Source organism: Leiobunum rupestre, chromosome 7 (genome assembly GCF_980474605.1).
Source record: "Leiobunum rupestre chromosome 7, qqLeiRupe1.1.hap1, whole genome shotgun sequence".
NCBI classification, from domain to species: Eukaryota; Metazoa; Arthropoda; class Arachnida; order Opiliones; family Sclerosomatidae; genus Leiobunum; species Leiobunum rupestre.
In genome coordinates, this window is record NC_143390.1 from 49,327,513 (window position 1) to 49,344,954 (window position 17,442).

The following is a 17,442-nucleotide window of genomic DNA, read 5'->3' on the forward strand; positions in this document are numbered from 1 at the left end:
ATTGGCAAACCGTACTATATTTTCCCGCTGTTTTGTGTACATTATTTAAGAATTTTAGTGGTTTCCGGTGAATCAATCATCGAATAAACGTATTTTACGTATATTACTTTATCGTTACGTCTTTTTCTTTGAATTTTATTTTAGTTTTGCTGGTGGGTTCGTATTTATGATGGATAACCCGGATTTGAAATTTGTCCTTTTTATGCATAAAATAGTACACGTTAGCGCTAAGAGATGGCGGAGCATTCGTCGAAACTTCTTTTTTTAAAACACAAACACGGTATTTTATTCAACTTTCAGTTATCTCGAGAGACTTCATTTATCAAATTTGTATTTGGGACCAGTTCTCGGACTAGTTGCCAGTGGCTTTAATAAGGTCTATGGGGGGCCAGCACGTGAAACTTGTTTTGGGGCACTTTATCCAGAATTTTTAGAGGCCCTTATTCTTTGGGACATGTATTTCACTATTTACGTCACGGGATTGTAGATTTTTAATAAACAACTGATTTAAATAATAATCGTACAGATAGCTCGCTTTTTTTTTGAATAAAACAATCTTATTTCCAGGGCTATTTCAAAATAACTTATACTTGAAGCAGACGATGTTAAGGCGGATAATTTTAAAAACACGTCTTGTTGTTTGCTTTATATCTAGTTTATATCACATTGGTTTACTGTTTTTAATTAAACTATACATATTTTTGAAAGAAGGAATGAAAGAAAATGAGTTTGGTTGATCTGGACTTCGCGAGGCAAACTTTAAAAGAGGCGGCAGAGTGGAGAGCCAAAATTAAGAATGAATATCGGTATGCCTTCAAATTTGAATATCGAGTACCATACACCCAAGAACTTTATGATGCCATTGATACCATAGGAAAGGATGAGTAAGTAATTTAGTGTACAGTTACGTTATTATTTGACTAATGAAATAACCTTTCATTAACAGAGTTTTGATGGAAAAAGCTAGAATCCAACAGGTAGTTCGTGAGAGTATTGAATCTGCTGAACCAGAAATTGACGTATAACATAAAATAGGCCCCACAATCTCTGTTATAATGATAAGTAAAATATATAATTTCAGGAGATGGTTAGAGAAAAGCTGAAGTGGGACAGTTATCCATTTGATATGTCCGACCCCTTGGAGTCAGCTAAAGCTATTGTAAAAAGAATGAAACCATGGTTGCCAAGAGTGGCCTCTTTACCATCTAGAAGGGTAGCATTGGAAAGCAAAAATAAAGAAACTCAAAAAGAAGTAACAGCAGAAAAGCTTTCCAAGAATATTACCATTAAACCGAAAGTCAAAAGCCTGTCTCAATTAATGGTAAATAAATTATTATTTAAATGTTAATTCTGTACGAAACTGTTTTAGTATGCACCTTATCAGGCCTCAAAATATACCATGTCTGTTACTATTTCTGTAAATATGTCCCTATGTTATTTTTTCTTCCAAAACATAACATATTTTGAGCTAATAACATTAACAATATAAGGAGATAGATATTTATCCCATAAAGATATAATTTAGCATATTTTTAATATTATAATACGCCATGTAGGAAACCGAGGTTAAAACTCCGAAATACGACATGATACAGGCTCAATGTCAATCAGTATTTGAAACTAAACACCATGATGCAGCTGTACAAACACTAGAACCTGTTAAAGAAAAAATTGTGATACCGACATTGCGACGACCCAATCGTCCTTTAAAAGAAAATTTTCAACGTAAAACTGGTAACCAAACTTTATCATCGCTGCAAAATTTATCATGGAATTTAATTGAACTTATATTTTCTTAGCAATTGCGTTATCTTCACCTGTTCAACTAATAGCTGCGCCTGATGTTTTCAGAGATTCAACTTCTACTGTTAACGTAACGCAAATCAAACCAGCCCAAACAAACAGAACAATTCGAAGGAATGTAGCAGTTGTAAATATTATAAAAGAGGAATATCATCCTAAACAGCTTTCGGTTCAGACTCTCCCTAGTGTTAGTATCGAGTCCAAATCTAGTCAGCCAAGACGCTCAGAGAAAAATGTGGAACTTTACATCGAAAAATCTGCGGAAAATGACTCTTCGTTCACTTCTTCTCCATCAAAGAATGAGCCCGTGCCCAAAATTACCCAAAAAGACCAAATTATACCTGCTAAAACTGAAACGTCTCATTCAACTACTCAAACTCTTCGTGATATGAAAAACGCTTCAACTTCGGTTCAAGAAAACGATACTGATTCGATTGCCTCCGTTAAACCACCCGTTGATTCCACAACAATCAGACAATTACTACATCAACTAATTACAAGTCTTAAAGATGACGTGAATGATGCTACTATTCGAAGGAGAAGCTTGGAAATTAAAGATGAAAGTTCCGTAGTTCCGAAACTAATAGCGCAGCCAACAACCACTGAATCTCGAGGAATGTTAACTGATACTTCCGAAACAAAATCTCAACTTGTATCGATGGAAGTTGAAACCAGGTCCCAGGGTGTTACCACGAATGAGAAATATTCAAAAACTCAACAAGTTCAAGTTGAAATGGATCCTAAACAGTTCAAAGATGCCTCAACTCTCGCTGAAGATTTGAAGGAGATGAAAGATGTCTCCATTCCTGCCAAAGACTTTGACCAGAGAGAAAATAAAGAAATGGCTGTTCAAGTTTCTGGAAACGGCATTTCCAATGCTCCCAATCCGACAATTGTCAAAATATTGCAAGACAAAGCAACGGAGATGGATCTTGAAGATTCTTCGGAAAGTAGCGACTCTTCGGAAGTTAAAATTAGCAGTCGGGAGGTTGGAATTCAAGTATCATCGAGTGGAACAAATTTGTCTGTGTCTAATGAGGGTTCATCTTCGGCACCGGCTTCCAGCGGAACTACTACAACTTCATCGTCAACCTCAACTTCTAATTTTTCCTCTGATGAACCCATATCGGAAGGAGAAATTATTTTTAAAAGACCCTATCTTTTCCTGCCCAGTGAGAACATATTTTTAAATTTAAAAAAATTTAAATTATTATATTAATTTTTATATTATCTGTCAGGAAAAAATCAATCTGCATCTCAAAAGCACTCGGAGCTTAGTGTAACGGAAGAATATGTAAATATAATTTGTCAATTTATTATATTTGGAAATAAAACATTATTTAATATTTGTTTAACGATAGGATGAAGAGGAACTGTCAGATTGTAATAGTGAGGGTGAAACTGATATTAATGGTAAGTTTTTATTAATTTCTCACTCCACTAATCTCAAAACAGATAGCGCTAAATAATAGGTTAAATCGATATGTTTATTTTCATAGATGATGCTTAATAATAAGTTAAATCGATATATTTATTTTCATATATGGCGCTAAGTAATAGGTTAAATCGATGTTTATTTTCATAGATGGCGCTAAATAATGGGTTAAATCGATATGTTTCTTTTCTTCAGATTTAAATAGTCCCTTGGATTTGAGACGATTAGAATCGGCTCAAAGTGTGGGTGAAGTAGTTATGGCAATGGCTGGAAGTCCTGACGAAATGATTAATCAGGAATTATTAGTATCTGTATCACCAATTCAAGCGATAGATGGCGACAGCAGCTCTTCCTCTGGAGAAATAACACGTCAATAATACTAACAAAAGAAAATTATGTACATTGTATATGATAAATAAATTTTATTCTGCTTATTCAAGATTGTACATAAGGTTTTCATAAATTCGTTGGTTGAGAAAGATTAAATAATTTATATTAAAATAAGCTTTAGAAATAACAGCTCACATTCTTCAGTTTACATAAACAGCACGTTTCAAGGGTACATTCCTTTCAAAACATTAAAAATGCACTGTAGCTGAACCAGATGGCAATTTGAATAAAAACATTGCTATACATAAAATATTTATAAAAGAGGAGCTAACTTTTTGATTGCTCAAAATATTCATTGTTCCGTTTTAATTATTGAAAACTTGGTTAGTAAAAAGTATTCCTATATATTTTATAATAAGTAAAATACTTTTTAAAACTTATTAATAAATGTTTCGAGTTTGAAACGTGGGTCAATCGATAATAAAAATATTTTAAGTTTTTCAACCTCCAGATGGCGCTGCACTCAGATTTTATTTTGAAAAGTATAGGAGCATGGCAGTGGTGGACGATGTTAGCGTTCAAGGTTCTTTGGGACCTAAATACATTTTTGGTATTATTTTTAACATTTAATACCAAGAATAGGATCCCAATTAATTATTTTAAAATATCATTGTTCATTTGAGCTTTATGCTTTATGCTTTATGGTTAAAAGGGCTGTTAACCTGACTTGAGCGAAAGCGATTTCTTTGGGAAAGAGAGAACTATTATTTTTTTTCCGCGTCCGATAATCATCTGGGTAATTGTTGGGTCCTTTGTCAACTCAGGCGAAACGGCGATTTCCTGCCTTTGTTTTATTCTTCAACCCAGACATTCCTTTAAGACAATTTAACAAATTCTCCCTTCAGGCGATTCCAATGAGTTTATATTTTTAACGAACCAAAAAACGGTTTCGAACACCTTTAAGGATGTAAATCTTTTTAATTCGTACATAACCCTCATTTGCGTGGTAGTAGAGAAACTTAATTGTATCTTTAGCTATATGAAAGTTAAGTGAGGAAAAATTGTTAATTTTAAAGCCACTGAAATTTCTATAAATAGATCTTTACCGAAAATAATTATCTAATGAAGGGAGACGATAATGAATGAGATGTGGTATTTTGGTGGTGGTTGCAACACGATAAAAAATTATATTTTTTTAAGGTCTTAACATAAGTAACAAAATATTTTTAAGTAAGACACTCAAAGATTTCCAAGAGGGATTACTACAAATTACTTCCTGCCAAATTACGCAGGTTAGCTTGATGGCGATAAATACGAAAATAACTACAGGTCTTCAGAATGTAATAATTCCCAAATGTATGTTTCGATTCAATATTTTATTATTATTTGGCTAAAGTAAGCGTTATTTTTAATTTTAAAAGCGTATTCAATTTTATCTAAGCCTTGGTAATTGATTCGTTAAAAGGGTTGGCGGCGCAAATACTAGTAACGACTAGGTATTGAACCAATGAGATATCGAGCTGATTTGATTTTTTTGGGCGAAGGAACTTATCGAGCATGAGGGAGATTTCAACATATTCATCCCTAAGTAGAACCATAAGTAACATCAGAAGTCTATAATATTGTTCCATAAGTTTGTCACTTTGTGGAATATTTTACTGAGAGCAGTAACGAGGTGACGTCATCACCAGAAAAAAATCTCCCCCTAGCGAAGCGTTAACAAGCGGACGCAAAACGGCGACGAAGCCCGTAATGCAGTCTGTCTTGCGAGTAGCTCTCAGTAAAGCTTTTGCGTTTGAAGAATTGGAAGTGTCACACTTATGTTATAATATTATATACTTATGGTAACTCGGAATGATTTCGGTTAGTGATAGACTGATTGGGCTATAAAAACGATAAAAACGCGTTCAAGTCTCAAATTTCAAAATAACTAACTAATGTAATCGTAAATTCAAATCTCAATTGCTTTGTATATAATTAAAGAAGTTAGCATTATGAGAATAGGAAGTGTCATACTTATTTATTATATTACTTATGCTTTTATCCGTTACAGCGAACAGGTTAAGAAAGGCGCCTTTTAAGACGCTGAACAGTTTCTGTGTTAGTGGTTTTCTTATATGCAGAATAGATCTAGGCTTTTAAAAGATCGTATTTCTGGGTGCATCTCGGGTTACCATCTCCTTACACCCCCGCGCGAAGAGGGGTAGGGGTCGGGGGGTTTGTTTTTTCGGACCTCGGATGGAGAAGTTATTAGTGGAATCTCCGAGTCCTGTTTTCCCGGGTTCCCTCGGCAGAATTCACCACAGTCTGGACTGGCGGCAGATATTTGATCCTCTGCAGAGAGAGTTTCGGCTCGACGCGCACTTTGGGTCCAGTGGCCCGGGGCTTCATTTCACCGCGAAATATCTTGTTAAAAAGGACACTTTTGTGGAAAGTGGAGCAGTTTTTGGAACCCCTTTATCGCAACAGTTTCGACTTTTGGGAGCCATATTCTTATCGTGAATTTTACGATGCTTCGCTAGTGCCATCTCTCAGGTATGGTTCACTTTATCAATCTATTGCTGTTGGAACTAGGACCCCGAAAGTGGTCCCAGGCTCCCGTTAAAAGCCGTTATTACCATTATCATAAGTAAGGTATTACCATTATCATAAGTAAGGTATTACCATTATATTACCATTATCATAAGTAAGGTATTACCATTATCATAAGTAAGGTATTACCATTATCATAAGTAAGGTATTACCATTATCATAAGTAAGGTATTACCATTATCATAAGTAAGGTATTACCATTATCATAAGTAAGGTATGACCATTATCATAAGTAAGGGATTACCATTATCATAAGTAAGGTATTACCATTATCATAAGTAAGGTATTACCATTATCACAAGTAAGGTATTACCATTATCATAAGTAAGGTATTACCATTATCATAAGTAAGGGATTACCATTATCATAAGTAAGGGATTACCATTATCATAAGTAAGGGATTACCATTATCATAAGTAAGGGATTACCATTATCATAAGTAAGGTATTACCATTATCATAAGTAAGGTATTACCATTATCATAAGTAAGGTATTACCATTATCATAAGTAAGGTATTACCATTATCATAAGTAAGGTATTACCATTATCATAAGTAAGGTTATTACCATTATCATAAGGGATTACCATTATCATAAGTAAGGTATTACCATTATCATAAGTAAGGTATTACCATTATCATAAGTAAGGTATTACCATTATCATAAGTAAGGTATTACCATTATCATAAGTAAGGTATTACCATTATCATAAGTAAGGTATTACCATTATCATAAGTAAGGGATTACCATTATCATAAGTAAGGTATTACCATTATCATAAGTAAGGTATTACCATTATCATAAGTAAGGTATTTCCATTATCATAAGTAAGGTATTACCATTATCATAAGTAAGGTATTACCATTATCATAAGTAAGGGATTACCATTATCATAAGTAAGGTATTACCATTATCATAAGTAAGGTATTACTATAAGTATGACACTTCCTATTTTTTTAATTCTAATTTTCTCTGATCGAACCTTCTATTCTCCATCTCGGGAATATTTAGACACCAGGGGACCCTGTAATTATTTAAAAATGATTGTGGAATTTTTTTTCTAATAGTCTTACTTAGGATAATATTGCTTATGCCATTATTAATATTTTCATAAGGAACATAATAAGCCTATATATAACACAGAACGTTTTCGGGTAATAATAATCCTGAAGATTAGGTAGATAAATTTATAATAGTCAATTTTATGTTATGATTTAATAATCAATATTTTGCCAAAGTAAACGCTAATATAACTGTTGAAAGCGTTTCAATTTTCCATTAGGCTTTGGCTTATCGGTCATATAGGCTGTTCGCGACGATTTTTCTGGCATCGTTACCTGGCACTTCCAAAGACTAGTAAAAGCTCGCGGATAGTTCTCAGTCCTTATCCAAGTAATGATTTCTATGGGGATTGGAGAAACTGACTTCCGCTGCGTCATAAAGTCTACTGTTACGTCATCTTCACACGCTAGGGGAAGCGCATTTTTACCCAATGATTTACTCAATCGATCTATAGGAAGGGTCATACTTATTCGTGTTATGTTACTTGTGCTATTACGAATTCGGATGCCTGGCTTCTCCAAACGCGTTGCATGAGTAGAACCATAAGTCTACAATATTATGTTTTTATAAGTTTGTCACTTTGAAGAATATTTTACTGAGATCTAGTAACGAAATGACGTCATCACAAGAAGAAAATATCCCCTAGCGAGGCGCTGTCAAAGGCTACGTGTGACGCGGACGCATGAGAGCTAGTAACGGAGTAACGTCATCACAAGATGAAAATATCCCCCAAGCGAGGCTCTGTCAAAGGCTACATGTGACGCGTGCGGCGAAGCCCGTAATGCAGTCTGTCTTGTGAATAGCTCTCAGTAAAACCTTTACATGTAAAGGATAGTAAGTGTCACACTTAGTAATAATATTATACACTTATGGTAGAACCCTTTATCGCTACAGTTTCAAGAATTCTGAGTCCAAATTTATCGGTGATATATTTGGCAACGCGACACGGCGATCGTTTTAAGGTCAAAGGGCACATTCAGGCTGTGCCCGTTCTTGTCGGGGCACGGGGGAAGTAGCTTCGACGGGTTACTTCCACCTTGCCATAATACCTTCCCCCCCGCCCGTGTCCACTGACATTCTTTAGTACGAATGAGAAGGTGTTCCCAATCCAGCCTCGGGATAGGCGCTCTGTGGGTCTACCTGAGCCCCGGGGCCCTCAATCAGGAATATAGGTCCTTTTCAAAAACTTCCACTTCCTCGCTAAAATTTGCCAGAGATTCGGAACTGCGCTACGGGTGCGGGGATAGGGGCTACGTTGATGTCTGTCAGTTAACTTTATTTTCGGAAGATGCAATTTTTACAAAACGTTATCTCAATCTTCTGATAATAGAGTAATATCGGCGTGACGTATGTCGACGTCGTCCATACTTTTTCCTACAGATAAGAAATTGCCATAAAAATGGCGGCCATAGCTCAAAGTTACAGCGCGATACTATAAAATTAAGTTAAATTAACAAACGCGTAGAACTTTATGACAATGTTATTTTTAAAATAAAATACATATATAAATCATTTATGAGGACAATACTATATTTTTAACATGTCTTTAATTTAATTTAACAAAAATAAATTAAAATTATTCGTCAAAATAATGATGGTGTTTTATTTGGGGGGCAGATCACTCCACTTTCGGGTACATACTTATTCGGATTAAATCTGATTCAATGTCGTGTTAATCGAGGTTAAACTTTGAAATCCAATTTAATCACGATATAATCTTTTAATCTTTTTAATATTGATTTAATCACGATATAATCTTTTAATCTTTTTAATATTGATTTAATCCCAAGTTAATCAGCTTAATCGTGATTTAATCGGCTTAATCTTGATTTAATCGGTTTAATCGTGATTTAATCAGCTTAATCACGATTTAATCGGCTTAATCTCGATTTAATCAGCTTAATCTCGATTTAATCAGCTTAATCGTGATTTAATCAGCTTAATCTTGATTTAATCAGCTTAATCGCGATTTAATCAGCTTAGTCACTAACTCGATTTAATAGTGATTTAATCCTGATTTAATCGTGATTTAATCCATTTAATAATCTTATCATTTTTTAATCGGATTTAATCGAACAAGGGTGCAAACTTAAAGTGAACTGCCCCTCGGTTTTATTTTAAATTTAATAATATAAATAAGGTCGTATATTGATCACGTTTCGTTCATGGTAGATTAAGTAACATTGTAATAAGTGTGAAGTGTTGAATTTTTGGCAACGCTATGACCTTATAATTCACTACAAGGATGGATAAAACTCTCCGTGAACTATTTCAAGTCTTTTTACAGAGCAGCCAAGGCCTATTGAATATTTGAAATGCTTTCTGAAGTACGAAAATAACCCTTTCTTTGGCAAAGTAATGAATTATAGAATCGGAACATGAAACTATGGCAGTTACCCAGCGATGGCCTAAAATTGATTATAGTAAACAATAGTTTCGTTTGTGAAAGTACTTATTTTCGAATTTGTATTGATGACGCGAAAATCAAGCGCCATCTGCTTAGAAGAGCTCTAGCTCGGTCACGCCACTAGCGGCGATTCATTATTCTTAAATCCTCATTGAATGATTTCAATGCTCTTGGAAATAAATCCTGTCTAATTAAGACTTCGCGTGTAATTTAGAAAAGCTTTATATAGTTTTTAGGTGACGTTATCAGAATGTCAGTGTCACCCTTAGCGTTGGTGCGATACGTAATTACTGGCGTCTTGGCCGGAATGTTGCAATGAGGAAGAGTGGTTTCGCGTCTCCATCCACGCGACGCCACATTCCTCGTTTATCCACCGCTTCCCCGTCACGGCCCGTCCGTAAAAGTTCCCCAAAACACACCGTCGGCTGGTTCTTCCAGCACACACAACCACTCTCAGGTCGGGGGCACGCCAACGGGGGAGGGCGGTTAATATAGCGAATGAATGGGGGGTTTCAAGACGGAGAAAAATTTCCCAGCTCGTTGCTGAACCGTGGAATCTCGCCAGAGAACCTGAGATTTGATTTTTGAATGGCAACAGCGGCAGAAGGGGAAATGAAGATTGCCTTCTCAACCTGCGCGCCATACAGCCAAGGCTTAGAAATCCACCGGCCCTCGGCGTGCGTGTGACGCGACTGAAGACTGGCCATTTGTGCCTCAGTTGCCCGTTTCCCGGGGAACGAACTAAAGCTCTGTTTTTTTTGCGTCGTCTGTGTGCGGGAGCATGTGAATTCCCCGTAGACGGTCGTGTTTTTGTTACAAGCCAGGTACTTTCGCTGTTGGCATATGCCTGACGACGTTCCCGAGAAACTAGTGGAGGAATTATTGGCCCGAGAACTTTAACAGAAGCCAGGTTACCGTAGGGATTTGCGCTGCCAAGATCGTTCTTTACGAAAGGAATTTTCGCGTCTGTTAGTCGTTATTGCTAACATTGTTTATTGGCGTGTGTTTTTGTACGTGTCATGCATTTTCTGAAGGATATATCGTAGCAATTTCGTTGGAACCACTGTCTTTTGTAAGTTGCCCATGTTTTTGTTACTTAATTAGTATCATTCCAATTAATAATTAAGTTGTTTATATAAAGAAATCCACATTTTAGTTAGTCAGTTAAAAGTTTTTAACTAACCCAAGCTTCTATAAAATAAAGCTTAGTTTAATTAATTAAACACAATTCTTATATTAAACTGTGTAAAATGTGAGTAGTCTACACTCTAATTATAGCTTGAAGGATGAACCTACTGTAGCGGTAATTTTGGGATTCTTGATTATTGAAGCGTATTTCTGGGAGGCATTGTAGATGGCTAAGTGTTCCTGTTAATAACGTCTTGTGCTTAACCCATTGTTAATGGTTGTTACCTAAGACCGTGAACACATATTCATAGCTTAAATGTCCGGGAATTAGATTGAGTGGCTTACAATTCATGGAAATATCTGTGAATTAGATTGATGTCAAAAAGGTCAGTTTAAATATCAGGGAATTAGATTGACACCAAGAACGTCAGTTTAAATATCAGGGAACTAGATTGACACCAAGAACGTCAGTTTAAATATCAGGGAATTAGGTTGATGTCAAGAACGTCAGTTTAAATATCAGGGAATTAGGTTGATGTCAAGAACGTCAGTTTAAATATGAGAAAATTAGATTGACACCAAGAACGTCAGTTTAAATATTAGGGAATTAGGTTGATGTCAAGAACGCCAGTTTAAATATCAGATAATATGATTGATGTCAAATGGTCAGTTTAAATATCAGAGAATAAGATTGATGTCAAATGGTCAGTTTAAATATCAAATAATTATATTGATGTCAAGAACGTCAGTTTAAATACCAGGGAACTAGATTGACACCAAGAAGGTCAGTTTAAATATCAGGGAACTAGATTGACATCAAGAACGTCAGTTTAAATATCAGAGAATAAGATTGATGTCAAATGGTCAGTTTAAATATCAAATAATTATATTGATGTCAAATGGTCAGTTTAAATACCAAATAATTATATTGATGTCAAGAACGTCAGTTTAAATATCAGGGAACTAGATTGACACCAAGAAGGTCAGTTTAAATATCAGGGAACTAGATTGATACCAAGATGGTCAGTTTAAATATCAGGGAATTAGATTGACACCAAGAAGGTCAGTTTAAATATTAGGGAATTAGATTGACATCAAGAACGTCAGTTTAAATATCAGGGAATTAGGTTGATGTCAAGAACGTCAGTTTAAATATCAGAGAATAAGATTGATGTCAAATGGTCAGTTTAAATATCAAATAATTATATTGATGTCAAGAACGTCAGTTTAAATATCAGGGAACTAGATTGATACCAAGAAGGTCAGTTTAAATATCAGGGAATTAGATTGACACCAAGAAGGCCAGTTTAAATATTAGGGAATTAGATTGACATCAAGAACGTCAGTTTAAATATCAGGGAACTAGATTGATACCAAGAAGGTCAGTTTAAATATCAGGGAATTAGATTGACACCAAGAAGGCCAGTTTAAATATCAGGGAATTAGATTGACACCAAGAAGGCCAGTTTAAATATCAGGGAATTAGGTTGATGTCAAGAACGTCAGTTTAAATATCAGAGAATAAGATTGATGTCAAATGGTCAGTTTAAATATCAGGGAACTAGATTGACACCAAGAAGGTCAGTTTAAATATCAGGGAACTAGATTGACATCAAGAACGTCAGTTTAAATATCAGGGAATTAGGTTGATGTCAAGAACGTCAGTTTAAATATCAGGGAACTAGATTGATACCAAGAAGGTCAGTTTAAATATCAGGGAATTAGATTGATGTCAAGAACGTCAGTTTAAATATTAGGGAATTAGATTGACATCAAGAACGTCAGTTTAAATATCAGGGAATTAGGTTGATGTCAAGAACGTCAGTTTAAATATCAGAGAATAAGATTGATGTCAAATGGTCAGTTTAAATATCAAATAGTTATATTGATGTCAAATGGTCAGTTTAAATATCAAATGATTATATTGATGTCAAGAACGTCAGTTTAAATATCAGGGAACTAGATTGACACCAAGAACGTCAGTTTAAATATCAGATAATTATATTGATGTCAAGAACGTCAGTTTAAGTATCAGATAATTAGATTGTTGTCAAATGGTCAGTTTAAATATCAGAGAATTAGATTGATGTCAAGAACGTCAGTTTAGATATCATGGAATTAGATTGATGTCCAGAAGGCCAGTTTAAATATCAGATAATTTGATTGTTGTCAAAGGGTCAGTTTAAATATCAAATAATTAGGTTGTTGTCAAGAACGTCAGTTTAAATATCAGGGAATTAGATTGATGTCAAGAGTTACCATCAGTTTAAATATAAAATAATTATGTTGATGTCAAGAACGTCAGTATAAATGTTAAATAATTATGTTGATGTCAAAAACGCCAGTTTAAATATCAAATAATTATGTTGATGTCATGAACGTCAGTTTAAATATTCGATAATTAGATTGATGTCAAAAATGTCACGGGAATTAGAAATATGTAGTGTACATTATGGATATTTTTAGGGCTGTGATTATTATGAGCATAGGCTTCGAGAGTGAAATATAGCAGACGACATTAGGATTTTTATATATCTGGCTAAAAATTTCAGCGGTTTTTAATGAGATAAATTGATTGAGCACACGACTTGCCTATATTCATTTTGAAACTGCGAGCATTCATTATGCCTTTAAAAAGGCAGTGAAAAATTAAACCGAGAACATGGCAATATCAGGGAAATCGTTTTGCTGGGTGTTGAATGAACCCTAGGCTAATAATGGCAGGGAAAGCTCAACTAATTTAAATTTAAATTTAACTGAAGAACGTTTGGAAGTTGATCTTTTTAATATAAATTAAAAGTTGTCTATATAATTTTAGATTTATAAAAACCTGATAATTGGAATTCGAAAATATTTCGGCAATCTGGTTTTCGCCTCTTTTGATAATAAATAATATCATATATCTATTATTACGTTCCTTGGGTGTCTGTTAAACCTGGGGACAGAAATGTAAAATTTCTTAAAATAATTTCTTAATCTGTGAAATTCAAAATAATCGAATTAATTGTCTTATAAAATCAAAAGTAAATTAGAAATAGTAATTTCAAATCAAAAATAATCCGAAAATCTAAAGTAATCGAAAATAATTATGCAAAAAAGTCGAATATAATATTAAGAAATCGAAAATAATCGAAGTGAATCTGACAAAATCAAAATTAATCGAAATAAATCAGGCAAATCAAAAATAATCCGAAAATCTAAAGTAATCGAAAATAATTTTGCAAAAAAGTCGAATATAATATTAAGAAATCGAAAATAATCGAAGTGAATCTGACAAAATCAAAATTAATCGAAATAAATCTGGCAAAATCAAAATTAATCGAAGTAATTTTGTTAAAATCAAAATTAATCGAAATAAATCTGGCAAACAAAAATTATAAAAAATAATGTGGTATAAAAAATCAAAAATATTATTTAAAAATCAGAAATAATCGAAAATAATCTTAGTACATCATAAACCATCGAAATGAATTTTGAAAATTAAAAATAATCTAAAAAAATGTGGCAAAATCGAAAATAATCGAAAATAATGTGGCGAAATCAAAAATAATCGAAAATAATGTGGCAAAATGGAAAATAATCTTTCAAAATTAAATATTCCATAAAGAAATCCATAAAATTCGGCCAAACGTATTAATTAAAGATAATTTTAATAATCCTAAATCAATTATAATTAAAAGAAATCTGGGAAATCTTTGGTAGTTGGTAAAAAATACTTGAAATCATTTCTTCGACAAAAGAAACCTTGAAATCTTTTATAAAATTTTAAAAATTTAAGATTTTTTTTTGAAATTTTGAGAAACTGCTCTCGACAATAATTTAACGCGTGGTAAATAACTGGCACACTTACGCGAAAGATAATTATGAACTTAAGATATCATGGCAAGCGTTGCCCGCATTCTTAATAGCGCAATTTGGCGACCTTTGATTCTTTAGACCACGTAATGGCGGCTCTCCCATTGAGTTCCCGAGCGCCACGATTAGGGTCAGCCAAGTATCCGACCTCAGGCCCCAGTAATGGCCGAGTCGCTTGTGTAGATTTACCGTAATTTCGTTCGCCCTGAAACGTTGTTAATGAATGGGAAAACCTCGAAATTATGTCCTAGAAAAAGATAATACGAAAGCATTGTGTTTTTGGCCCCTCGTCGACCCGTGTTTACTTTTATCATTCGTGTGAATATTTTTAATGCTCCGAACGTTTCGAGAAAAAAGGTTTTCGAGCGCAACCAAGTCGAAAGATATTTGAACCGCCACCACGGTCCTACGACCTCCCTGCGGAGGTTAAATCATTTTTCCCGCGAAAAAGTACCGGATATCAACCTCTTTTTTTTCGACGCTACTCGACTAATGCGCGCGCATTGTACGGGGTTGTCATGGGGTATGGAAATTGCTTTAGTCCCATTCGACCGAAATCCCATTCGACCGAAGGCGGTTTTTGAGGTGTCCCATTCGACCGAATTCCGCCGAAACGTGCGGTTTTTATGTGTCCCATTCGACCGAACGCTGCTATATAAATTGGCTTTTGCTATGTTTTCAATTTAGTTACTGAAGTCGTTTGCAATGGAGCGGATAGCTAATAAAGGAGGGTATTTATACATCAATAATAAGCCATTTTAATATCTTTGTACTATGCATTTATTTGAAAATAAAATGGAATGAGCATGAATTATATTTTTATCTTCACCTAGTCAAGAAAAGTAACTGAACCAAAACTGAAATAGTAAACTTAACCAACTCTAACCTAACCTGACCTAACCTAACCTGACCTAACCTAACCTAAACATGGATCTTCGATAGTACATACCTTATAAATAAAATACCAAATCACCCCGCCAATTGGGCTACATTTTAAAATTCTTTCGGTCGAATGGGATTCGGTCGAATGGGATTTCGGTCGAATGGGAATAAACGATGGAAATTAGGAACAAATTGGGGTTTGTCAGGGAATATGAAGAATTTTTAAAAGTCAAAGTTAGGGTATTTGAAAATAGGTTTAAAAGTCAGTGGAAAGTCTGAGAATTTGTAGAAAAAAGGCTAAAATGTCAGGGAATATTAAGAATTTGTAAAATTCAAAGTTATGGAATTTGAAAATAGGTTTAAAAGTCAGTGGAGAGTCTGAGAATTTGTAGAAAAAAGGCTAAAATGTCAGGAAATATTAAGAATTTTTAGAAGTTAAAGTTAGGGAATTTGAAAATAGGTTTAAAAGTCAGTGGAAAGTCTGTGAATTTGTAGAAAAAAAGGCAAAACTGTCAGGGAACATTAAGAATTTGTAAAATTCAAAGTTAGGGAATTTGAAAATAGGTTTTAAAATCAGTGGAAAGCCGGATAATTTAAAGAATAAAAAGGCTAAAATGTCAGGGAATATTAAGAATTTGTAAAAGTTAAAGTTAGGGAATTTGAAAATAGGTTTAAAAGTCAGTGGAGAGTCTGAGAATTTGTAGAAAATAGGTTAAAATGTCAGGGAATATTAAGAATTTGTAAAAGTTAAGGGGAATTTGAAAGTAGGTCTAGAAATGGTTAAGAAATTTTAAGGATTTGTCAAGTCATTGAAAGGTTGGAAAATCAATTTAAATTTTCTTAATAAATCAACAAAATATTTATTTCAACAATGGGATTTTTCTTGGTCATGGTATATATAATATAATAGAAATAAATGATTTACGACAAATTCTCATGACTTTAATTGCTTGTAAAAGGAGCAAAATACAATAAAAACACGACGCGTTTCAAAGCGATGCTTCTTCGTCAGGTGTAGATACTATTATGAGTGTAACAATTCCCGTACAGCCACTACCCCATAAGGTTAGTTGAGAATAGTCTTGAACGGTCTAACACTTTAACTTGTAAAAACAAACCCAACTCTGTAAATAAACATTATATTTCCTTCCCGTACAGAAAAAATGATAGTGAAAAATTAGAACTTAAATTAAAAGATAAAAATATACAGGTTGTTCATAAAACAAACCCAACACTAAAAAAATTTCTGTAAAAATAAAACTAACAAGTTGGCAAGCCAAAATATACCTCTCCTCGGTAGAATTGTCCCTAGTGGTATTAATTTCTCGAGATAACCCTTAAAGATATATCTCCGCAATTTAGAGTTATTTGTTAAAAATATTAACCCATTTCTATCCCGCCCGGTATAAAATTTTAATTATAATTAAAATAATTGAGACGAAACGACCAATTTTAATTTATTCAGAATATCATAAGTTAAGTAGTTACAACAGTACGTTAGACGTACTATAACAATGCACAATTGAATTAAACCCTTTTACAGAACAAGTTTATCAGTTAAATATAATACGACGCAAATTTTAATGAAAGAAATATCTACAGAGGCTTTTTGGAATTACTGGCTTACGAAATACTTGCCGCATCTTTAACGCTCATTTTATTTCAACACTCGCCCTTGATGAAGATACCGTAGATATCTGGTAGTGGACGACTCGTTCACTTCCTGTTGACGTTATGACGCATACCACATGAAAAAGACCAATGCCGTCCAATTTCCAATATCATATAATGACTCGCACACCCAAGAAATCGTAGATATCCAAATATCCACACCAAATGTATTTACAAGAAGCAAAAACCTTACCATCAACAAAGCACAGAGAGCCACTTGACTAACCGCCAGCTTTTAAAGCAATTAACGTTAAATTATCTCCTTTGAATTAACAGA

General features: G+C 34.1%; 2 protein-coding genes across 6 annotated transcripts in view; both read left to right on the forward strand.

The window, feature by feature from the left end:
• Positions 1-309: 309 nt before the first annotated feature.
• LOC149936632 (uncharacterized) lies at positions 310-3,653 on the forward strand. Of its 5 annotated transcripts, none has more exons than XM_090154161.1 (9): positions 310-376; positions 712-884; positions 947-1,019; positions 1,082-1,321; positions 1,557-1,734; positions 1,800-2,975; positions 3,042-3,097; positions 3,165-3,216; positions 3,434-3,653. In XM_090154161.1, exons 2-9 carry the CDS (start codon positions 724-726, stop codon positions 3,613-3,615), a joined length of 2,118 nt encoding a protein of 705 aa, XP_090010287.1. In that variant the 5' UTR covers positions 310-376; positions 712-723; the 3' UTR covers positions 3,616-3,653. The 5 variants fall into 5 exon arrangements, with proteins under 5 accessions (XP_090010287.1, XP_090010290.1, XP_090010288.1 ...); XM_090154164.1 differs by having other exon boundaries at positions 317-330; XM_090154162.1 differs by having other exon boundaries at positions 329-376; positions 709-884.
• Positions 3,654-10,685: 7,032 nt separating this feature from the next.
• Positions 10,686-17,442, forward strand: part of LOC149936633 (uncharacterized) — a 142,798-nt gene continuing 136,041 nt past the window's right edge. Inside the window, exon 1 of the mRNA XM_090154649.1 lies at positions 10,686-10,701. The gene's annotated coding sequence lies outside the window, so the exon portion shown is untranslated. The remainder of the gene's footprint in view (positions 10,702-17,442) is intronic.